Source organism: Mizuhopecten yessoensis, unplaced genomic scaffold (assembly GCF_002113885.1).
Source record: "Mizuhopecten yessoensis strain PY_sf001 unplaced genomic scaffold, ASM211388v2 scaffold11169, whole genome shotgun sequence".
NCBI lineage: Eukaryota > Metazoa > Mollusca > Bivalvia > Pectinida > Pectinidae > Mizuhopecten > Mizuhopecten yessoensis.
Window position 1 is genome coordinate 895,793 of NW_018408914.1, and position 26,079 is coordinate 921,871.

General features: G+C 37.7%; 1 protein-coding gene across 1 annotated transcript in view; it reads left to right on the forward strand.

The window, feature by feature from the left end:
* Window positions 1-26,079, forward strand: part of LOC110467274 (cryptochrome-1-like) — a 50,961-nt gene that overhangs the window by 11,886 nt on the left and 12,996 nt on the right. Inside the window, exons 2-9 of the mRNA XM_021524332.1 lie at window positions 2,689-2,759; window positions 15,076-15,236; window positions 17,009-17,148; window positions 18,018-18,160; window positions 20,669-20,844; window positions 21,038-21,144; window positions 21,348-21,488; window positions 24,092-24,262. Coding sequence (XP_021380007.1) covers window positions 15,089-15,236; window positions 17,009-17,148; window positions 18,018-18,160; window positions 20,669-20,844; window positions 21,038-21,144; window positions 21,348-21,488; window positions 24,092-24,262 — 1,026 coding nt within the window. The 5' untranslated portion in view covers window positions 2,689-2,759; window positions 15,076-15,088. The remainder of the gene's footprint in view (window positions 1-2,688; window positions 2,760-15,075; window positions 15,237-17,008; window positions 17,149-18,017; window positions 18,161-20,668; window positions 20,845-21,037; window positions 21,145-21,347; window positions 21,489-24,091; window positions 24,263-26,079) is intronic.

Genomic DNA, 26,079 nt, shown 5'->3' on the forward strand with positions numbered 1-26,079 from the left:
ACGAAATGATTTATGTACGGATGAGGAACGAAGGAGAACATAAATGAATTTCGTTTCATTTGTAGTGTAGTTCTTAAATTCGTGCTACAGGTGTAGTGTAGCACTTAGCACGTGCATTTAGTGTGTATTAGCATTCGACGAGATCGTTCACAGCAGTACGGACGTGTATTTTTTTTTTTATATATAACAATATATATATGTATGTATATATACATATATATATTATAAGGTAATAATTCATTGAGCTTTAATAGATAATGTAGAGTGGGTTGAAGGGAGTAATTTCATTTGGTATGTACTTTGCTAATTGTAACTTTTGTATTTGTAGAAGTCACGGTTGGTTGAGATATATTCATATTTCAGTGACAGTGTTTTAAGTGTGGCGTTCGGGAATGTGTATTGGACTGATTGAGTGGACTCTGAAGTACATTCCTGAATTTCGTCAAGTGTGCGAATCTTGTGAAACTCGAAATATTGCTGTACACGAATCTCGCAGGCTATTAAATTGTAAAAACAATTGTTTGGTTTATGTTATTATGGCTAAATAGATACGAAATGATTTATGTACGGATGAGGAACGAAGGAGAACATAAGTACAAATATATGTGAGGGAACCTATTTCCCAGCTTTATATGATTACGATAAGAAGATTTAATTATATGCAGATAATAGGAGAAGGTTGTATAGTTTACAACTAGTGTATACAGGGATGGAAATGAATATGAAGATGGAGGTGAATATGATGAATTAGAATTGGAGTTTACCAGTAAAAAAATTAATAAAAAAATAATAATTGACCAGATATGTAGAAAGTGCAGCCAAAGAAAGTTATGATCTAATAGAGATTCTTAGATGTATAGTTTAGTTAACTATATCTTCTGCCACGAGATAAGTTTTCTAAATGAAGAAACATTATTAACTAGTATCTTTTATTTGCTTCGTACTAAGAGATGTACGAAGATTAGGTTATCAGGCGGGTCAAGCCCTATAGTGTCCTGGCCGGTTTAGGGGGTAACTCCCTTTGTCCACTACAGAGTTAGTGGGGGAGTTACAGTAATTGGTATAAACCTCTTACTGTTAGACCAAATATGAAAAAGTTATATTTGGTCAGTGTAAATACAAACTGATTCAAGGAGTGTTAGTGGTTATATCTTGGAAAAATATCCTTGAACGTATTATAATCGACTCCTTTCTTGGGGAACGGAGTCGATGTACATATAAAGTTTTAGTAGACTAATCCTCGAAAAAAAAGAGTAAATTCTTTAATACTAAAGTACCACGTACTTCTCCTGTTATAAGTGCAATGATAGTAATACACATCAAATGAGAGAGAAAGCTGCTTTTGCCAATATGTGCCATATTTAAGGGATATGTTATTCCTTTATATGTATTACTAAAAGATTTAATACACGGAGGTCAGGATCACCCTCCAGACCTCCGCACGAGATGTGACGTAGCAGTCTAGACCTCACACGCAGTTGAGGAATCCCGTGACTTCTCCCCCACTATTTGGAGTTGATAGTTATACAATATACACGGGTATCATAAAAAGTAAAGAGGTTAAATACTCTCAAACAAGTGATAATTAGTTATATTTATTTTACTTGAGTCAGACACTTTTCAAGTAGTATATAAAGACGCCAGGTTAACCAAGTGTCTTGACAAGATCCTAACAGGCCTATAGGTTTATCCGGCAAGTTCCAACTGAGGAAACCTTAAATGTCTCAAAAAGTCAAAAGTGACAGTGGGTCACAGGTTTCCTCAATAGCAGTGTCTTTCTATAATAACAAGCTAGAAAATAAACCAGAGATAAATTACCTGAGTTCATTAGGTCTTGATACTACAGTGGCTAACAGCAGTGAGGTACATGTAGAATATGTAGGATGTATACGTGGCAGGTTTTAACTGTACATAGGATTAGGTGGCTTTCTAGCTTTGTGATATGGAAAAAGACATGTTTTATTCTATTTATTACATACTTACTGATAAAAGCTACTATCTTATGATCTACTTTTCTTTTGAAATATTGAAAAACGAAACATTTTTAAAAGGGGTGTGATACAGGTTTTGCCGGCTGATACAGGTTTTGGGGTGTGATACGGCGGGGGCTGATACAGCTTTTTGGGTGTGATACGGCGAAGGCTGATATGGGTAAGAGCAATTGTGTCGTATTGCATATACAAAAAAAACGTATCTGTTAGTAAGTATGTAATAAATATTGTTACATATCCTTTGCCATTATAGCGTGATATATTTCTTTGTTAATCTACTCATAGTTGGTACATTCCATATCTGTAAGTTTGATCTCTGTATAATGGAACCTTGTGCATGAAAAGAAAACAGGTTTTATAACAGTTAATATGTGTTATTGTTACTATACACATATTGTTACTACTATAAGCTTTCATTTTATCGATAACCTGTGTGTAATAGATGTTAAGTGATTTTAAGTAGCATGAGGAGGCTAGTTTCATCAGACGGGTGGGGTGTACATGCATGTGTAATCCATATAACTCTGTACGCCATGCATGTGGACTGGATTCATTACACTAAAGCCTCATATCACATGATGCCAAATATTGTCGATACATATAAATGTGGCATATATGATTGGTCGAATGATTGCACATGCCAAACTAACTTCCAGTCACATCATCAACCAATTCTCCCTTCTCATTCCTCTTCTAGGCTCGAATACAGAGGAGTCACCATTGATCTCCACCTGGTCCATAACCTATCGCATCCAAACAGCCCTCAAGGTAAGTCATCCTGTAAGCTTTGATGTTCACAGTTGTCCATTCGTGTGTCTGTGTATTCCATTTATATATTGTTCGGGTCATCTTCCTGTCATGTATTCATTGTGATTCTTTGTGTACATTACAGGTTTTTTACTCTGGAATAAATGGAATCATAATAACAGACTTGTCTCGTTATAATTTTGCTCGTTGTCTATAAATGATGGTAGTGCCTTTGATTTTAGTGTAACTGCTTTGTGTTCTTTGAAAGACAAATATCAGCCTAATTGACTAGTCAGTTTTTCAAATCAATCAAACAACTGATTGAACCTTTGATTTTGTCAATTTATTTAGTTACCATGGGTGCAGAGAAGATGTATATATCCAAAGTAAAATAAATATTTATCCATAATATAATACAATCTGTTAATTTAATAGTTCTAAAATCTGGTATATTTTTATTTTCCTTTTTAAGGTGCAAATATCTATTATTAAATATTGACCTTTTTATAATAATCTTTGAAGAAAACTGGGACATTTAGAGGAAAAAACCCTAGTTAAACATTGGCAGGTAAACTTTGATACCTTCATTTGATCAAGTTTTTTCGAAGTAGTTATAAAATGTTGAGCTATGAAATGTTTATAAAATTAACCATTTTGCAACTAAATATCACAAAGATTAATAGAATCTTCTGGGGATCCTTGAGGGTGTCACAGAGAAATCTCCAACCTGAGGGGTGACATTCTTGATTGTCTTGCCAGAGGCTTAATTAGCTGAGGGTAAGACATTCGAGAATATCATCCCGAGGGTTGGAGATTTCTCTTATCACACCCTCAAGGTAGGGGATGATTGTTTTTTTCTCCAATCCTGTTCCACTTACAAATCCACTGGTAAGTGGTGATAATTGCATGAAATTTATAGGCAGTGATTGCTTGAAATATAAGTGTTGATTGCATGTGTTTTCCAGCAAATCTAGAGTTGTCTTCCGTAGTCTGCTACGTGATGTCATACTATTGTTATAACTTAAAATGGGCCAATCTGCGCGAGGCTATAGCTGTCTCCCTCCTTGGTGGTGACAAGCTGATCTGATCTTGCTTAAAAGGGGGACACACCTATGATGGGTGGTAGAATGTTTTTATATATGCTTGCATGCATACATACTTTTTGGCTAAGAGAATCCTAATAACAAAATGACAATTGACAATATTTTTTTCTGAAATATTACCAGATATTGCTGATAAACTATTTAGATATACAGTACTGGGTGCCGATATCAACAGTATTTTATGTAGAATAAGTGTTATTATTAAAACTTGAGGTGTCTGTTGATTGTGTCATAAATATCCAGTCAACATTATTCACTTAGAGAGTCAATATCAACAGATGACCGAGATAATTATCTATATAATTTCTGTTTTTTCCCCTTTGATCTGGATTCCTACACAATCTTATTCCTTCTAATAAAACTTTCCATTTAAAATAAATAAATCAAGGTATCAACATGAAGATGTATAAATGTATACTGTGCACGTGTAACAACAGCATATATATATTACATATGGATTGAACAGCATTTAAAAAAAAATGTTTATGCCTGTAAATGCAAATCGATTACATCCATGTTAAACGTGTTTATTATGGATGTAATCAATTTGCGTTCATACCGACATGAAAATTAAAAAAACGCCCTTCAATCCATATATTTACATTTTTACTATAGAACAATTATTTAATTAGGCCCCGTATCGGAGATACGGGTGCCCTATAGTAATCACTCTGTCTGTCTGTCTGTCCGCCCACAAATTTTGTTCCTGGCTGATAACTTTGGTATTTATTGACCGATGAACATGAAACTTAATCGAGATGTTCAGTTTACAAAAATACACATTAAGGTAAAAAGTCAAGGTCAAAGGTCAATGTCATTAGGGTCAAAGGTCAAGGTCAAATTTTGCATCTTTTCACTGATGAACATTTTCATATGACATGATGAAGCAAAGTTGATCAGAATTAAACAAGGAGTCAACCTGACCAAATATCAAGGTCATTGGGTCAAAGGCCAAGGTTAAATTTTGTATCTTTTCATCGGTGAACATTTTGGTATGACATTTGAAGCAATGTTGCTCAGAATTAAACAAGGAGTCAATTGACCAAAGGTCAAGGTCACTGGGTCAAAGGTGAAGGTTACATTTTGTATCTTTTCCCTGATGACATTTTGTTATGACATTATACAGCAATGTTGGTCAGAATTAAACAAGGAGTCAATTGACCAAAGGTCTGGGTCAAAGGTCATGGTCAAATTTTGTATCTTTTCCCTGATGAACATTTTGTTATAACTTTATGAAGCAAAGTTGGTCGGAAATTAACAAAGAGTCAACTGACTTAAGGTCAAGGTCACTTGGTCAAAGGTCAAGGTAAAATTTAGAATTTTTTGGCTGGTGAACATTTCATTATGACACTTTGAAGGAATGTTTGTGGGAATTAAACAAGGAGTCATTTGACCAAAGGGAAATCTTTTTACTGATGAACTTTTTTGTATGTTATTATGTAGCAAACTTGTTCAGAACTTAACACAGAGTCAACTGACCTTAGGTCCAGGTTACAGGGTCCAAAGGGTCAAGGTCAAGTTTTGTATTTTTTCAGTGATGAACATTTTGTTATGATATTATGAAGCAAAGTTGATCGGAATTAAAAGAATAAGTCAACTGATCAAAGAACAGGGTCACTGGGTTAATGGTCAAGGTCATTTGGGTCCAAAGGTCAAAGACAAAGTGGATCTCTGACTTTGACCCTGGCTCTTGATGGAGGAGGTATATAAGGTGAAATAAAACAAATCAAAGCTAACAAATGAGTATTGCACCGGTATTTACATTTCTGTTAATATTTCTGAAAATATGGAGGTGGAAGGAAACAATACTCACATCATAGTACATGTAAAATGTAAATTTTGCTTCCTTGCGATTCTTTTTGAAGTCCAAATGTCAAACGCCAAGCTCAGCTATATGGGCAGATTGCTTCTTGATGATTATGGGGGATATATTGCCACAAGACGGGCCCTTACTGACCTGTCAGTGTTCTAGTTTTATTTATTTGTTCTTGAATAATTTATTTATTTACTGCGTTTATGCGTCGTCCTTTAAACGACATTAGCGGAACAGCCCTATTTAAACATAACAAATACAGCTCTGAAGTAGAACTCTGCTTTATGATTATTACTTTTACTGTGATACTTTGTAGTAAACAAATATTTGAATTTAGAGGGTTATTTTTCTGTTGATAACATACAATGGCTCTATAAAGATTAAGCATCCAGTCTATGCAGAGTGTTTTTTTTTGCAGACTGTATATGTTAACAGTTTGCATAGAGCCTAGTGAAGTTGTGGTTAGAGTGATCAACTTGCTTCAAAACAGAAAGAATAAATAAGTCTATGTGAATAAGCAGCAGAACAAAAAATAGATGCCTGTCCAACCACGGACTTAGATAATCTAATTCCATGGTCCAACTGTTCTTATTTTACTTCACATACACACATATAATGCTATATTTTATATTGTTATCTTCACCAAGGTCTTCTCTAAAAATAATAATATCTTGTATACATTTATTTTAAAACCCTGTTTGAGGTCTGACAATAAGTCACCCTGAACACCAGGATTGGAACTTCCCTTAGCCTGGGAAATGAGATGTGATAATTCTATTCAAAACAAAGTTAAATCACAGGTTCAATTGAAATACCTGTAATTTAGCAGTTGATTGTTTATCACTCACCATCCCATTTCTGCAAGCTAGTTAATTCACTTACAGTTAAACCACAGTTTTCTTATAATTGCTATTTTAATTACCATGGGCCCATTGGTACCAGTGGAATTCCAGTTTTTCAAATGATTAAAATCGTGTTACAATCCAGTACCTTAGTTTGCATATTTTTTTTTCAGAAACAGTTTTCTGAAATAATTTACTGTTCGTGCTATCCTACTTTGAAAAAGGAACACAATGGGATATAATATTGCTTCTCCTAAACTCCACTTTGCAGAGAGCACTAACATACTCTTAACAAAAAGTCGGTTTGAATTATTAAGTTTTGTATGGTATAAATACACCACAGTGTTTGAATTATTAAGTTTTGTATGGTATAAATACACCACAGTGATTGAATTATTAAGTTTTGTATGGTATAAATACACCACAGTGATGCATGCACCTACTGGCAACTCAGCTTAATGATAAACTTGTGAGGGTAAGTGCATCACTGATTTACTGTTCATTTGTCTAATGAAGGTGATCGAATACACATCCTACAAGTCATGGACAAGTAATTCATAAACCTGACAGTTATTCTAATATAATAAACCTGTACAACTGAACCTAACAGCTACAGTAACATTTGACTCTGTATACGGACACGTTCGAATTGTTAAGCCTACACTCTGAGCACGTGTTTCCTGTAAATACATTCTAAAAACAGTTTGGTCACGTTGCATTGACAATAGGGAATTTCCTGGAGTAAAACCTCACGTTGCTGAACATGTGATTGTCAATCTTGACATATTGATTGTGTCTAGTGACGTAGCTAATTACTACATTACCATATTGTGTTGCATTTTTGTGTGTGTGGTTGATGATAGAGGCCAACAATAATGCTAGCTTAAGCTAAGTAATAAGACAACTTCTGGGATGTATTTCATACATTAGTAATTCTACACATTTTTAGGTCACCTGAGACAATTAAAGTCTCAAGTGACCTATTGCGATCGCCTTTTGTCCGGCGTCGTGCAGCGTGCATCCATCAACAAGTTACATTTTAGACTTCTTCTCATAAACTATTGAACCGATTGTAATGAAATTTTGCAGGAACCTTCCATGGCAAAAGGTGAACCAAAACTGTGAATCATATGGTCCCCACTCCCCAGGGGCCTGAGGGGTGGGGCCAAAAAGGGTCAAATTGACTCAAATTTCAAAAATCTTCCCAGATATGGTAGCATCAAATACTCTTCATGGATGGAATAGTCTTAAGGTACTAAACCAAAATTGTGAATTTCATGACTCCAAGTTCTGACATTTTCCCCCGGGGAGGGGTTAAAGTTTACTATATTTTATATACCATATTTTACCTCAAATAAGCCCCTTCTCGCAAATAAGCCCCCTCCCCACTTTGGTAAATGTCCTGGGAATAGGGTGGGTGCCTGCAGCAATTAAGCCCTCTCCCTAATTTTGTCTCCATCTCATAAAAAAAGAATGTCAATTTTTGTCTCTGACATAAACAAATTAGCTAAATGGATGCAAAACAACATAAACGCAAGCCAAAATACCACAAATAACTTTGTTTCTGAATAAGGCACAATAGTTAATAGCATGTAGTGACATGTACTCTTTACGGAGTACTGCGATTCTGTATTGTTTTAAGCTCACCTGGCCCGAAGGGCCAAGTGAGCTTATCCCATGGCGCAATGTCTGTCGTCCCGTGTCTGTTGTCCATCGTCAGTCAACTTTTTCCTTTAAAACACTACTAGTCCTTAACGGCTTGGAGGATTTTGACCAAATTTGGTCTGGAGCGTCATTGGTCAAAGGGTTCTCAGTTTTGTATAAATGGAGGATATGGTCCCCCCTAGGGACAGGGCGAAATAGGGGGAAAATAGGTAAATTTTTAAAAATCTTCTTTATCTCAACCAATAGAAGGATTTTAACCAAATTTGTTCGAGAGCATCTTTAGACAAAGGAGCCTCAGGTTTGTATAAACGAAGACTGTGGCCCCTCTAGGGGCAGAGGGGCGGGGCCCAATAGGGGAAAAAAAGAGGATTTTTTTCTCCTACTAAACAAGTGAAGGGATTTTAAATGAAATTTGGTAAGAAGCATCCTTGGGGGAAGGGGAACATTTTGTATAAATGGTGGGTCTGGCCCCCCTGGGGGCTGAGGGGCGGGGCCCAAATGGGGTAATATAGCAAATTCTTTAAAATCCTTCTTCTTCTGTAGGAATGAAAGGATTTGGTTCATATTTGGTAAGAAGCATCCTTGGGTGAAGGGGAACCAATTTTGTATAAACCGTGGGTCTGGCCCCCCAGGGGCCTGAGGGGAAACATAGCAAATTATTCTTCAAAATCCTTTTTCTTCTGTAGGAATAAAAGGATTTGGTCCATAATTGGTCACAAGCATTCTTGGGTGAAAGGGAACCAATTTTGTATAAACGGTAGGTCTGGCCCCCCTGAGGGCTGAGGGGCGGGGCCCAATAGGGGAAATATAGCAAATTCTTTAAAATCCTTCTCCTTCTGTAGGAATGTAGGAATGAAAGGATTTGTTCCATATTTGGTCTAAAGCATCCTTGGGTAAAGGGGATCCAATTTTGTATAAACCGTGGGTCTGGCCCCCCCAGGGGCCTGAAGGACAGGGCCCAATAGGGGAAACATAGCAAATTTTCTTCAAAATCCTTCTTCTTCTGTAGGAAAGAAAGGATTTGGTCCATATTTGGTGTGGAGCATCCTTGGGTAAAGGGGAACCAAGGCCCCCCTGAGACCTGAGGGGCGGGGCCCAATAGGGGAAATAGAGGTAAAACCTTTATAATTCTTCTTCTACCATATGGATTAAGGAATATTATCCTAATTTAGTCTGGAGCATCCTTGGGAAAAAGGGACCTTATTCGTATAAACAATGTGTGTGCCCCCCCCTGGGGGCAGAAGGGAGGGGCCCAATAGGGGAAACATAGCAAATTCTTCAATGGCAGGATTTTGTCAAAATTTGGTATGAAGCACCCTTGGGTGAAGGGGAACCAATTTTGTATAAACGTTGTGTCTGATCCCTCTAGAGGCAGAGAGGCGGGGCCCAATAGGGGAAATAGAGGTAAACCTTTTACATTTTTAGCTCACCTGGCACGAAGTGCCAAGTGAGCTTATGCTGTGGCGCGGCGTCCGGCGTCCGGCGTCCGGCGTCAATATTTTACTTTAAACGACTTCTTCTTAATAACCGAAAGGCCTAGGGTGTCGATATTTGGCCGGCAGCAAACTTGGATGAAGGGCTACAAAGTTTGTTAAAATTAATGACCTTCACCTATTTTCAAGGTCACAGGGGTCAAATATGTCAAAAACTTTAAACATCTTCTTCTCAATAACCAAAATGCCCAGGGAGTTGATATTTGGCCAGTAGCATGCTTGGGTGAAGGGCTACCAAGTTTGTTCAAATGAATGACCTTCAATTATATTCAAGGTCACAGGGGTCAATTGTATTAAAAAACCTTTAAACAACTTCTTCTGAATAACCAAAATGCCCAGGGTGATGATATTTGGCCAGTAGCATGCTGAGATGAAGGGCTACAAAGTTTGTTCAAATAAATGACCTTCACCCATATTCAAGGTCACAGGGGTCAAATATGTTAAAAACTTTAAACAACTTCTTCTGAATAACCAAAATGCCCAGGGTGATGATATTTAGTCAGTAGCATACTAGGATCAAGGGCTACCAAGTTTGTTTAAATGTATGACCTTGAATCATATTCAAGGTCACAAGGAGCAAATATGTTCAAAATATTTCAACAACTTGTTCTGAATAACCAAAAGGCTCAGGATGTTGATATTTAGTCAGTAGCATATGCTGGGATCAAGGACTACTTTGTTAAAGTGAATGACTTTTACTTATATTCAAGGTCACAGGGCTCAAATTTGTTTAAAATCTTTAAACAACCGCTTCTGAATAACCATGGGTCGCAGGATGTTTATACTTTGCAAGTTGCATCCTGAGATGAAAGGCTATACAATGTGTTCAACATAATGACTTTGTTCGACTTTCAATCACAGGGGTGAAATGTTCAAAAAAAAAAATAACAGGGTCTTTTGAATGAATTTTAATCATAAATACTGATATTTTGCCTGTAGCTTTATTTTAGATCACTTTTAAGGTTACAAGTGTGAGTTTTATACCAGGTGAGCGATGCAGGCCCATTGGGCCTCTTGTTTCTTCTACCATAGGGATTAAGGGACTGTATCCTAATTTAGTCTGGAGCATCCTCGGGTCAAGGGGACTCAATTTTGTATAATTGGTGGGTATGACCCCCTTAGGGCATAGGGGTGGGGCTCTGTTTGAAGTTTGTTCTTGCTATATCTCAAGTACTGGATGGATCTTTCTGAAATTTCATATGTACTTACAGCACCTACAATGGAGTGCTATATCTTTACCTCATACCAGTTATTTAAACATATATTCAGGTGAATGACACAGGCCCTCTGGGCCTCTTGTTTATAACATGTCAGCTAACCACTCTAAGAATGATGCAGATCTTTTTTCAATGTTAGAAAGTATATAACACTATATGGCATTCGACAGGCATATATTGTTCCGCCCCGTGATACTCTTGTTAACCATTTAGTTGTATGTAATTTATATTCAGTATAAAAATATGCAAAGCTTCCAAATGGCAAATTACAATACACAAAAACTCTTCATTGTTGAATCATCATATTAGATATTTGATAGGACAGCTGTTTTCTTTAAAGCCAGTTACCTTACTCAAATAAACCGGAAAAAATCCAACAGCTCATTCTACTGTAATAAGAAAGAAAGAAGTGGTAAGATGATGTGCCCCAGCTGGGATCGAACCCACGACCCCAGGTTCTGGAGGCCAACACTCTACCACTGAGCTAAAGGGAATGTCCTGTCAGCTGACTGACAGAACAGAATCACTACTTGTACATAGTACATATACTACCCAGATCTTTCACACTACTTTTGCATTACATGTAGTTCAAGTTACCTTTGTTACAAAATGATTTCTTTTTCATTTGGCAACATAGATAACATCAGTTTTTACATAACTCAGGTGACCATTAAGGCCCATAGGCCTCCTGTTAGTTCACCTGGCCCTTGGGATGAAGGGCTACCAACTTTATTCAAATGAATGACCTTAAATTATATTCAAGGTCACGTGTCAATTGTCTTAAAAAACAATTTCTTCTCAATAACCAAAAGAACCAGTATGGTGATGTTTGGCCAGTAGCATGCTGAGATGAAGGGCTACAAATGAATGACCTTCACCCAAATTCAAGGTCACATGGGTCAAATATGTCAAAAACTTGAACAACTTCTTGTGAATAACCAAAAGGCACAAGAAGATTATATTTGGCCAGTAGCATGCTGGGGTGAAGGACTATAAGTTTCTTCAAATGAATGACCTTCACTTATATTCAAGGTCACAGGGGTCAAATATGTCTTAATAAACCTTTGAACAACTTCTGAATAGCCAAAGGGACCAGGATGTTGGTATTTGGCATGCTAGGATGAAGAACTACCAAGCTTTTTCATTTGAATGACCTTGACCCACTTTCAAGGTCACATTTGGTCAAATATGTGTAAACATTTAATTGACCTGAGATGAAGTGCTATACATTTGTTCAACATAATGACCTTTTTGAGTCAGCCTTGTACGACTTTCAAGGTCACGGGTATTTTTTTTTCCATTTTTTTAGCAGATTCTTTACTGATATTTTGCCTGTAGCCTTATTTTAGATAACTTTAAAGGTTACAAGTGTGAGATTTATACCTGGTGAGCGATGCGGACCCATTATGGGCCTCTTGTTCTTGTTTGCAAGACTTGAAGAAAAAAGAAACCAGCTAAAAACTTCTCTATATAATGTCTTAAAAACTGCCAACCATGGTATTCCATTACAACACAATCTGAAATATTTTGAGACCCTTTAATACTGATTTGTACTTTTATGCCTGCAAAATTCCACATTACTAGCTGTCCACGTTTGTTTTTCCCATTTTGAATCCTGTTGTGTAGTTTGGACTTGGAGTGCTTTAAAAAAAATGTGTTAAAGAAGGATTAATTATGACATTTTGTGAAATTGACCTTTTCAAAATATGACATATACCTGGATTGAACTACTAATAATATATATATATATAGCTCTATGTAAAATGGCTTGACATGCATAGCGCATAGGATTTAGTAATCTATTATATAAATGTAAGATTTTAATTTTTAGCTCACCTCTTCTACGGTAATAAAAAGGATAAATTTGCTACATTGCTATAAATGACTTCTTCTGTAGAACTATGCACTGGATATCAATCATATTTGGTTGGAAGCATTCATGGGAGCCAGGGATTCAAATTGTACAAGTAGTGGGGCTGACCCCCTTGGCTGAAGGGTGGGGCAAAAAACAGATTGCTTGGAAATGGTTGAAATCCCCACCCTATAACCATATATACAATTGCTCATTTGGAGAATGAAGAGAAGAATGCACATATGTTTCCAGGATTGCCCAGGGATACGGCCCCACCCTTGGAGACATAGTCCCTGGGTCATAACTTTGAAACGGTTGAGATCCCCACCCCAAAACTAAATATACAAATGCTGGGCATAAAGAGACGAATGCAGTCATGATATTGGAATAGACCCTGGGGTCTGTCCCACCCTCACAGACTTAACCCCTTGGTCATAACTTTGAAACGGTTGAGATCCCCACCCCAAAACTATATATACAAATGCTGGGCATAAAGAGGCGAATGCAGACATGATATTGGAATAGACCCTGGGGTCTGTCCCACCCTCACAGACTTAACCCCTGGGTCATAACTTTGAAACAGTTGAGATCCCCACCCCAAAACCATATATACAAAATGCTTGGCATAAAGAGACGAATGCAGTCATGATATTATAATTGATCCTGGGGTCTGGCCACAACCCTATGGACCTAGTTTCTGAGTCACAGCTTGGAAACAGTTGAGATCCCCACCCCATAACCATGCATAAAATTGCTGGGCATGAAAAATATAATACAGATAGGATACAAGGATTGTCTTTGGGGTCTCGCCCATTCCTTTGGATCTTATTTGGAGAATATTTTGCCATGATTACTTTGATACCTCTGGGCCTCTTGTTTTAATTAATCGGAAATTTCAGATGTTTGAGGTTTATTTTCTATTAATGGTTGTTTTAACTCAGACCAAACATATCAAAAGTTATCCCCCAAAAATTGTGAAGTATAAAACTTGACTAATTCTTCAGGTGAAATAGTAGCTTATCTGAAAGAGTATGGAAAAAATGTTGGTGCTCAGAGAGCATAAACTCATCAGATGTGCTACCAGGTAATTAATTTCCTGCTGGTGGCCATGTATAAAGACACCTGTACCTACTTCAGCAGATGTGTCCTCCTTACACTTCCTACTAGACATGTGAACATGGCCAATAGGTAGCGTATGTAATACCTCTATATATGCAAGACCACACACTTGTGTTTTTCTCATGAATCAGAAAGCAAGAGCTTATTGCGCGGACGAATCTATATGCACAAGTGCGCTCTGCGCACGAGTGAAGATATATTTCCGTGCAATAAATGAGTGCTTTCTGATTCGTTAGAAAAACACAAGTGTGTGGTCTTGCATTTATCACATCCCTTCCGTATTTGGTAGAGATCGATACAAAGATTTTATAAACTTTGATATTTTTTGCAAATACCGAGAACTTTTCAGTTCGCCATGACAAGGGAATTCCCATAAAAAGTAGTTCCGGCTAGTAGGTAAATACAACATTCCGTATTGCACATGTGCAATACAGAACGTTGTATTTCATGGTCTGAAAATTACTTGTATTACTATAACAAGATTTCAACAGGTATGTGATAAATAGCTATATCTATATATAAATAGGTAGCGTAATTGGGGAAGCAGTGGCCAAGTGGTTAAGGCATCTGACCACTGGGTCGCAGGTTCGAAGCTCACGTGGGGTAGTGGCCAGGTACTGGCTCTAGGTTGTTGGTGTTTCTCCTGTAACTCCAGCTTTCCTCCACCAAACCCTGGCATGTCCTTAAATGATCATAGCTGTTAATAGGACGTAAAACACAAACAAACCAAAGCTATGTAATAAGTATATAACTTGGTCATAACCTGTAAACTTACTTGCTAAATGTCATGTACAGCTGATATGTGTAATCAGTCACCTTAACACTAGTACCTGTACAGATAGGTACTCTAGGTTCAAGTGACTTGCTGCGCATGCCTACATAATCTATTACAGTTAATTTGAAATTGTGAATCATAATTGATATCAGAGACATACAAGTTTACAAATAACATACATTTTTCTATTTCCTGAAGTAAAAAGCAGTGATTAATATTGAAGTTCAATTTCAGTGACATCATGACATCCTTTTAGCATTTTAGTACAAATGATAATTATTAGGGCAGGTGTTACCCTTTACTTTCAAGGAGTAAAGTCAGGTATAAGTCATAAATAAATTTTGAAGTCTCATATTTACTTAAATTAATAGAACAATGTTACATATGGGAAATTCACCTAGTTATATAACATTGTGTAGTCCCCATTATAGTAACTGGATACCATATTTGTTTTTCAGGTCAAATTAAAGAATGGATGAACACTCACAAAAACAAAAAAACGTTGCTATCCATTGGTTCAGGAATGGACTTCGTATACACGACAACCCAGCTTTGTGTGATGCATTAGAAAATTGTGATGAGTTTTATCCCATTTTTATCTTTGATGGGGAAGTTGCAGGTATGTACTCTAATACGATGTGTAAACATATATTTTTCTGTATTGACATCAGGCACATGTGTAGAGCATTGGAATAATAATATTTAATGCTGTCTGTATGGCTCTGTAGTAAACTGCTTCTCAAATTGTAATAATAATAATAATTTGAGGTTCTTACATACCGTTTTATCACAACCTAGTTCATAGGTCGTCTCAAATCGGTTCACAAGTTATTATCTGTGGTTGTGGGGCCTTTGCAACCTGCCAATATCTTTCTCAACTCCCTGGGGAGCATACAGTGCTGCTATTTCGGCGCTAACAGCTAGCGCTTAACAATTCTAGCATTCTAGCAATTCTAACCATGTACTCATTTACAGCTGAGTAGACTGGAACAAGCACAGTAAACTATCTTGCTCAAAGATACAAACACAGTGCTGTGCCATGACTCAAACCCGCAACCCTTCGGTCACGAGCCCCGCATCCTACCACTAGACTGCCGTGCCTCCTGAATAAAAAATTATTAATCTAATTTGGTAAAACATTTACATGTATGGCTTAGATGTGTATGCAGAAAAGATCATTACTATCTATGGTGTTCATGGTTGTGTGGTCACTTTGACCTGTAGTTTGGTGTCACTCGAGTCAGGTGACCTATTGTGATCATTTTCCGTCTGACGTTGTGCGGCGTGCAGTGCGAGTCATGCTTATGCCATCAAATTTTTGCCTTCTTCTCAAAAATCAACCGTCAGATTTTGATGAAACTTGGTGTTTATTAGCAGCCTTAGGTGGGATCAGAGTCTTTACTACTGGAGATGGGGCTGGCACCCCAGCGGGATGAGGTTGGGGGCATAAGGGGTCAAAGACTGAAAACCTTCAAAAAGTTTTTGTCTGTGAAACTTACAGGCGAATTTCACCAATATTTCTTTAAGATAATGTTTTGATGATGAGGATCAGAATTAATGCTCAAGAAGGGACCGACTCTCGGGGCTCATAGGGGGTCACATACTGCAAAACCTGAAACTTCTTCCCAGAAACTGTCTCACAGATTTTGATGAAACTTTGTGGTAATCACCAACCTGAAATGGGGATCAGAATTTTTATTCCAGATGGGTCTGAGTTTCCAGAGGCCTGAGTGTCTGAGCCAAAAGAGGTCATATTGGCTAAAATTTCAATACCTTGGTAATTTTCTTCTGAATATCAAAATACCAAACAATTGTGATATTTATGAACACTCTAAAATGTAAAATGGTGACAGAAGTTTCAGTTAGCTGCTTATTGTAATATTCATGACAGTGCATGGCGTGGGAAGGCCTTTACTGACTGTTATTAGTTGGCTAATTGTACTGATCATGTGACCAGTCTAGTTTGTAGCCGCTGTTATTTCCATAAATGATGCATGTATACCTTGGTTATAACTATGTGAAAGTCTTTTCAGAGCCTGCATCCTGTATTCTGTTTCATTTGTTGAAAAAACGCTAGCGTGCTAGAAGTAAATATCAGCTAAAAAAAGAAACATTACCCTAGTATTTAATTTTCTTAAGCCCTCAGGTGATGTATTTGGAAAATATTGGAACAAATTGTTATCAATTTAAAAGGATTTTAAGAAAAATAAAGAGTATGAGAAATGGTTGGTTCTGTAGCATTGAAGTCTCTTGCATATCTAATTAGTGTACTACTTTGCTAATTTCTGTTATATTTTATTACTGTTTGACACAAAATATCTTTAATATTTGTATATTTTTAACATGAAACTTAGGAGATTTGTTTCTGTATTTCTTACATTTCTACTCTAGGGACGAAATTCTCTGGATTTAACAGAATGCGCTTTTTACATGAAAGCCTTGAAGATCTGGACAATACTTTTAAAAAGAATGGAGGCCGATTATATACATTTCAAGGAAAGGCAAAAGATGTGTTGAAAGGATTGTTTCAAGTAAGAATGATTATTGATATCTTTTGCTTGCAAGTTTTGTTATTTGCAAGAGTCACAGAAGGCTACTAGCATACATACATGTAACTATTTCCCCAAATAGGGAATAAAAGTTTAAAATTATCAGACAGAATTCATTTGTTGAAGAATTTTGTTTTGTTTTGTCAAAGCCTGTAAGTAAAACTGTCATTCATGATAATTGTCTTCATTCAATTAATTCATTTGTTTGCAAGAAAAGAACATGTTTTGTCCAGTAATTACATATATGAGAAAGCAAACAATTTTGTCAGTCGCAAAAGTTGTCCTTTATCAAAAAGATCATATTATAAGAAAACATGACCTCTGCAATTTTATTCAAATTCTCATTAGTTGTACAATATAACATTGTTGTCATTGTGATGGGTTGTCAGTTTTCTGTCATTTTTGCCCTTTGTATTGAGGGTAAATTGATCATGATGATTGAAGAATTTATTACTATGTTCAAAAATGTAATTAATACAATACAAAAATACAAATTGGAACTTAACAACAAGCTTATGGTACGAATATGTTCGGATGAAAATTTCATGGTACATGTATATATATACATAAAATAATTATTCATCATAAAACACTTTAAATCTTTCCATTAATCTCGGAATTAAGGCTAATGGAGGAATGCTATTTCTGTACAAATGAGCATGCACTTGAGCAGTTAGATAGTATTTAGGAATAGGCCTGTCATCCATTTAATACCTTTCTTAAGACTTAGTCTCCCTTCAGCCGTTTTAAAGATTAAACATAGTATACTTCTTGTAAAATATAAAACTTTGATCTTTATGAAGCCATTAAGAATCAATAATGCACAGATCAACTTGACTTGTCCTTAAAAGGAGTGGAATGTGACACGCTTGACATACGAAGCAGAGGTGGAGCCAATCTGGGAGGATAGGGACATGGAGGTTGAGGAATTGTGTCAGGAAAAGGGGATAGAACTCATCTCTAGGATATCTCATACCCTGTGGAATCCCTCCGAGTAAGTATCGGGCTCATTTCCACAAACAGTTAACATCCTGGAATCCCTCCTAGTAAGTACCAGGGTCATTCAACAAACAGCTAATATCCTGGAAACCCTCCGAGTAAGTATCTGGGTCATTTTGACAAACAGTTAACATCCTGGAATCTCTCCTAGTAAGTATCTGGGTTATTTCCACAAACAGTTAACATCCTGGAATCTCTCCTAGTAAGTATCTGGGTCATTTCCACAAACAGCTAACATCCTGTGAATCTCTCCAGTATATCAATTGTACTTTCTAAAACAATCAACACCATGTATATTCCTCAAAGTCAGTATCAATATCCTTGTAAGTATCAGAGTAATTCCTACAAACAGCTACATCCTGAGAACCCACCTCTACCTCCACCCGCCTACAGTGTGTAATAAAGTATCAGGGGTATTCAACAAAGGTCACATCCTGTGACTGTGTCCCCATCAGGGTAAGTATAAATATCAGTTTTACAGAATGTGACCTGTCGGTAAAACTGATATTGATAATTACCCTGGTGGGCACCCAGTCACAGAATGTGACCTGTCTGTCAAACTGATATTGATACTTGCCCTGATGGGCACACAGTCTCAGGATGTGACCTGTCTGGAAAACTGATATTGATACTGCCTCTGATGGGCACACAGTGACAGGATGTGACCTGTCCGTAAAACTGATATTGATGCTTACCCTGATGGGCACAAAGTCACAGAATGTGACCTGTCTCTAAAAATGATATTGATACTTACCTTGATGGGCACACAGTCAAGGTATGTGCCTTGTCTGTAAAACTGATATTGGTTCTTACCCTGATGGGCACAAAGTCACAGAATGTGACCTGTCGGTAAAACTGATATTGATGCTTACCCTGATGGGCACCCAGTCACAGGATGTGGCCTTTGTTGAATACCCCTGATACTTTATTACACACTGTAGGCGGGTGGAGGTAGAGGTGGGTTCTCAGTATGTAGCTGTTTGTAGGAATTGCTCTGATACTTACAAGGATAAGAATGTGACCTGTCTGGAAAACTGATATTGATACTTCCCCTGATGTGCACACGGTCACAGGATGTGACCTAGCTGTCTGTAAAACTGATATTGGTTCTTACCCTGATGGGCACAAAGTCACAGAATGTGACCTGTCTGGAAAACTGATATTGATACTTCCCCTGATGGGCACACAGGCACAGGATGTGACCTGTCTGCAAAACTGATATTGATACTTGCCCTGATGGGCACACAGTCCCAGGATGTGACCTGTCTTGAAAACTGATATTGATACTTCCCCTGATGCGCACACAGTCACAGGATATGACCTGTCTGTAAAACTAATATTGATACGTACCCTGATGGGCACACAGTAACAGGATGTGACCTGTCCGTAAAACTGATATTGATCCTTACCCTGATGGGCACAAAGTCACAGAATGTGACCTGTCTCTAAAAATGATATTGATACTTACCTTGATGGGCACACAGTCAGGGTAAGTATCAATCTCAGTTTTACAGACAGGCCACATCCTGTGACTGTGCGCCCATCAGAGGAAGTATCAATATCAGTTATACAGACAGGTCACATCCTGGGACTGTGTGCCCATCAGGGTACGTATCAATATTAGTTTTAAAGCCAGGTCCCATCCTGTGACTGTGTGACCATCAGGGTAAGTATCAATCTCAGTTTTACAGACAGGACACATCCTGTGACTGTGTCCCCATCAGGGTAAGTATAAATATCAGTTTTACAGCAAGGCCACATCCTGTGACTGTGCGCCCATCAGAGGAAGTATCAATATCAGTTGTACAGACAGGTCTCATTCTGTGCCTGTGTGCCCATCAGGGGAAGTATAAATATCAGTTTTACAGCCAGGTCACATCCTGTGCCTGTGTGCCCATCAGGGCAAGTATCAATATCAGTTGTACAGACAGGTCTCATTCTGTGACTGTGTGCCAATCAGGGTAAGTATCAAATCTGGGTCATTTCCACAAACAGCTAACATCCTGTGCATCTCTCCAGTCTATCAATTGTACTTTCTAAAACAATCAACACCATGTATATTCCTCAAAGTCAGTATCAATATCCTTGTAAGTATCAGAGCAATTCCTACAAACAGCTACAGCCTGAGAACCCACCTCTACCTCCTCCCCCCTACAGTGTGTAATAAAGTATCAGGGGTATTCAACAAAGGCCACATCCTGTGACTGTGCGCCCATCAGAGGAAGTATCAATATCAGTTTTCAAGACAGGTCACATCCTGGGACTGTGTGCCCATCAGGGCAAGTATCAATATCAGTTTTACGGACAGGTCACATCCTGTGACTGTGGGCCCATCAGGGTAAGTATCAACATCAGTTTTACAGACAGATCACACCCTGTGACTGTGTGCCCGTCAGGGTAAGTATCAATATCAGTTTTACAGACAGGTCACATCCTGTGTATAATAGTATACATGTAGGACCTCATACTGTACACTGTAGTGTGACAACTCTCTATATTTCAGTATCATAAACAATAATGGAGGCACTCCACCAGTCACCTACAACCATTTTGAGCTGACCACCTCCTTGCTTGGTCCCCCTGACCGTCCTGTCCCTGTTCCTAAACTGAGCAAGGTCAATATGCTGGTGTATGATAACTTCGACGAGAAGTTTGCTCTACCCAGCGTCAAAGAACTAGGTTTGTACTACAGATGGTTGACTAACTAATAAATGTGTGATAGTTTATTGATCATAATATGTGACAGTTGAAAAATGATAACATGTCTAAATCAGAGTTACTATTTACTTATATTGAAAACAATGAACATTTGACATAAATGTGTACATTAAATATATATATGTATGGATTGTGTGTTATTTTATTTGACCAGGATATGAACCTGAGTGTAAGGAGCAGACTGAGCGCATCAATAACTGGCTGGGTGGAGAGACTAAGGCCCTGCAGCTGCTGGAGGAGCGACTCAAGAATGAAAGGGAGGTACTGTATAAGCCTTTAAATAATTTTCAGCAACCAAAATTATTATGAGTCAATACTGGTGAGAAAGATTTTCGGTCAGCCTGTGATATCATTTATGTAAGCAGAGAATGCTTTTTGTGACCGGGTGGGAATACTGCTTTGACAACAGGGCATTATTCTCATGAAAAATGTAATTTGCATAAGTGGTTATTGTAATCTTTCAGCCTATTATTGATGGCATCATGCTGCCCAATCAGTTCTTGCCGGATCTAGTCAGTCCCCCGACCAGTATGAGCCCTCATCTACGGTTTGGCTGTGTGTCTGTCCGGACTTTCTACTGGGGTATACATGACCTTTACAAGGAGGTAAGCACACACTACGTCTAGAATATATCACGATATATTGTGATGTAGGCAGAAAATATTGTGAAACGTATCACAATATCTCGTCACAGGATTTTTTTTAGCCCACCATCATCTGATGGTGGGCTATTCAAATCACCCTGTGTCCGTGGTCCATGGTCCGTCCGTTGTCTGTTGTCCGTCGTCCGTCGTCCGTCCGTAAACAATTCTTTGTTATCGGTATTTCTCAAGAAGTACCAGAGGGATCTTTCTCAAATTTTATATGCAGGTTCCCCTTGGTCCTAAGCTGTGCAGAGCAACTTTTGAGACTGATCGGATAAACAACATGGCCGACAGGCAGCCATCTTGGATTTTGATAGTGAAAGTTTGTTATCGCTATTTCTCAAGAAGTACCAGAGGGATCTTTCTCAAATTTTATATGTAGGTTCCCCTTGGTCCTTAGCTGTGCAGGGCAACTTTTGAGATTGATCGGATAAACAACATGGCCGACAGGTAGCCATCTTGGATTTTGATAGTGTGGGTTTGTTACCGCTATTTCTCCGGAAGAACTAGAGGGATCTTTCTTAAATTTTATATGTAGGTTCCCCTTGGTCCTAGCTGTGCAGGGCAATTTTAGAGACTGATCGGATAAACAACATGGCCGACAGGCAGCCATCTTGGATTTTGATAGTGAAAGTTTGTTATCGCTATTTCTCGGGAAGTACGGGAGGGATCTTTCTCAAATTTTAAATGTAGGTTCCCCTTGATCCCTCGTTGTGTATGTTATATTTTGAGACTGATCATAAAAACAAAATGGATTAAAAGAAGAACTAAACAGATCTTTCTCATATTGCAATGATCGATTCTATTTCTTTCACATTAAGTACTGTACTAGTAAATATGTGAAATGACAAACTCACTTTGAAGGTTGGCTTTCATACACATCAGTATTAAGTTTAGATCAAAAGTTACCTCAAGGTGCATTTACTGTTAACATGACTCGATCAAACAGATTAGAGGAAAGAAGAGAAAGGATCGAACTGACAAAGAACTAATGAAGATGGTACAAAGGTGGGCGCCAAGATCCCTGTGGGATCTCTTGTTTTTCTAGAAATGTTACTTCATTCCAGGAGGTTTTGTCAGACACTGTCAGACTGATTGGAAACAAATGGATCATACAGTATTAAGATTATCAATATACTGATTATTAATTATGAAATTTCACCTGATTCCCACCACTAGAAATAGTCTGTTCTTAATGTTAATGGCTTATATTGCATACTGTGAAGATTGTTACAATGTTTTAACATCTTTATGATAAAATATCAAGGTAAAGTGTTGAAAGATTTTGCAAGTACAGCAGTATCAATTTTTAGCTCACCTGGCCCAAAGGGCCAAGTGAGCTAATGGCATGGTGCAGCGTCCGTCCGGCGTCTGTCCCGCATCCGTCCGTCCGTCCGTCCTGTGTCCACTTTTTACTTCAACAACTTCTTCTCAGTAACCAAAAGGCATAGGGTTATGATATTTGGCCAGAAACATGCTGGGATGAAGGGCTACCAAGTTTGTTCAAATAAATGACCATGATTTGTATTCAAGGTCACTGGGGTCAAATGTTTTAAAAACATTTAAACAACTTCTTCTGAATAATCAAGAGGCCTAGGGTGATGATAGTTAGCCAGTAACATGCTGGGATGAAGGGCCACCAAGTTGTTCAAATAAATGACTTTGAATCATATTCAAGGTCTCAGGGGTCAAACATGTTTAAAACCTTAAACAACTTCTTCTGAATAACCAAGAGGCCTAGGGTGATGATAGTTGGCCAGAAGCATGCTGGGAGGAAGTGCTACCAAGTTTGTACAAATGAATCACCTTCACCCATATTCAAGGTCACAGGGGTCAAATATGTTAAAAACTTTAAATGACTTCTCCAGAATAACCAAAATGACCAGGGTGATGATATTTGGCCAGAAGCATGCTGGTATGAAGGACTTCCAAGTTTGTTCTAATAAATGATCTTTGCCAATATTCAAGTTCAAAGTTCACCAAAATGCAATGGGCGGTGATATGTGACTAGTAGCATGGTGGCATAAAGGACTATCAAGTTTGTTCATGTGGATGAATTTGACACACTTTCAAGGTCACATCTAGTCAATTGTATATAATCTTTAAGAGCCATCTTCTCAATAAACATAAAGGTCTAGGGTGGTGATATTTGGCAAGTTGCATTCTGGGATGATGGGCTATAAAGTTTGTTCACCCTAATTATATATATATAATGTCATTGTTTGACTTTCAAGGTCACAGGGGTCAAATGTGGTAAAATCTTCTAACTGGTTCTATTGAGTGACTTTAAGTCAAGACACTGATATTTTGCCTGTAGCCTTATTTTTGTCCAATTGGGAGATTGATACCAGGTGAGCAATGCAGGCCCGTTGGGTCTCTTGTTACAACTTATATTGATCACTCCTGTTGGCCCGGATGTTAAGGCATTGGCGGTCTTAATGAAGAAGGAAACAGTAGTACCTGGAGAAAACCTGCTGCCTTGGTTAAAGCGAGTACTATAACCATTATGCCACTTGACAACCCAATGTACAGAATGTGCAATAATTACGATATTTTACCCACAGATCCATGGTGACAAGAAAGTGCCTGTGTCACTGACTGGCCAGCTAGTGTGGCGAGAGTACTTCTATACCATGTCAGTTAACAACCTGAACTACGACAAGATGAAGGCAAACCCAATCTGCCTGGACATTGGCTGGGATGAGGAAAACGAAAAACTGCAATCATGGGTCATGGTAATGTAGCGTTTTAGCACTCGTAGTTCTCTCTAAAATCTAAACACACAATGGCTACTCTATATATCACTTTGTCTTTGACTTCTATTTTGGCAGTTACTCAATTATTATGTAACAGTCTCAAAAATCAAAGAGATGTTGTGGGTTCGATGGTATTTTTATTACGTGTAAATAAAACTCTAGAAAACAAAGCATAAAATACATTACTCACACACCCATATCATACGCCGCAAAGAACGATAACTCTTTACTTGCATATATATTATGATTCAATCAGTTATTCTCGTTTATACCTAATTGAGATATGTAAATTGTATTTTACAATATACAATTTATAACTAGAAATATAACTTTACCCCTATTTTCCATTTAAGAATGAAAAGATAGCTATGGTTAAATGTATTAAATTAACACACCTCAAGAACAAATCTTCTGTTACATTTATATAAGATATGGGAATATCTTTAAATTACACAATTACTTCTCATATGATAAAAGTGACTTTACATATACACACTCACCCTACGAGATATTGCAGGGGTTTACACGTGGCTTAAGAGCCATACAGGTCATTGCCAGGGACTGAAGGGTTCACCTCTAAAAAGAACGACATGAAACTTTCAGCAAGCATATTCACTAGAAACTTATGTATAACTATTTAGTATTTACCTTTATTTAATTCTAGACAAATCACACCTAAAATGGTGGTAACTGCTCATTACAAAAGTTTATAACTCAAGAGAAATATAACTATTACTTTTACCATTAAACCCATAGTTAAACGTTATACAGAATGAGCCTACACCTAATGTTATAAACTTGGAGTACAATTATTTACCAAAACTAGTATAACTTACCACCAAATACAGCTAAGGCACCGTCTCTTAGAAAGCTCCTTTAAAAATGAAGGACTTACACCTCAGAGTGCTCGGTGTGAAAATGTGGATAGATGTCAGAGTGAGGTAGAACGCAAGAACTTCAAGTAGGTCTTGTCCAATCAACATCCCTATAGTCCGTCACATGTCAATACATGAATATACTTGAAGACATGTTACCTGTTCACAAACATTAAGGCAGCCCACCCCATCCCATTACAGCAATGACTTTTAAGGAATCCCATGCTAGTCTTTATATAAAATTCAAACACATAAATTATATACAATAATCACCTATCCTAATGACAGAATAATTCACCCTGCCACAATTACATCACCTGATTTCCATACCTCATTTTAATTACTACTCCTACTGAGTTAATCCCACAAAAATCTCCAAAAGCTATACAGTAAAACTCTACCTCGTCGAACTCAGTTTACTCGAATACCCCTCCTTCGTTGAACAGTTTGTTTGGTCCTGACCAAGTTCGTACATATTCTTTTTAAAGTAACCCCGGATTAGTCGTACCTTTATTCCTCGAACAAAAATTTGTCCCTATCTCTTCATAGTCATAGTATTAATCCTATCTATTCGTCAAACAGGTGTGACCTGACACGCCTGACAGACATTTTACCTGCCGTCTAAATGTCCCGGGGCACAGGCTGCACTCCAAGCTCATTGTGCTTAATTAGAGGATTAACGGCAGTATAATTTAGTAACTGTACCGTTACCCTTTTGTATCTGCATTATCATTTTGTGTGCATATATATCTTTTCCAGACGATGCTTTGACATCAATGATTTTGCAGAAGAGTTAAGATACTGGGTTGTAAAACCATATTTTGGCATGGCAATATCAAGCGGAAATCACATAGCCAATTCTCGACCAACTTTAAAGATATTCAAACTTGAATATGTCGTGATTGTTAATTTCTTTATCAA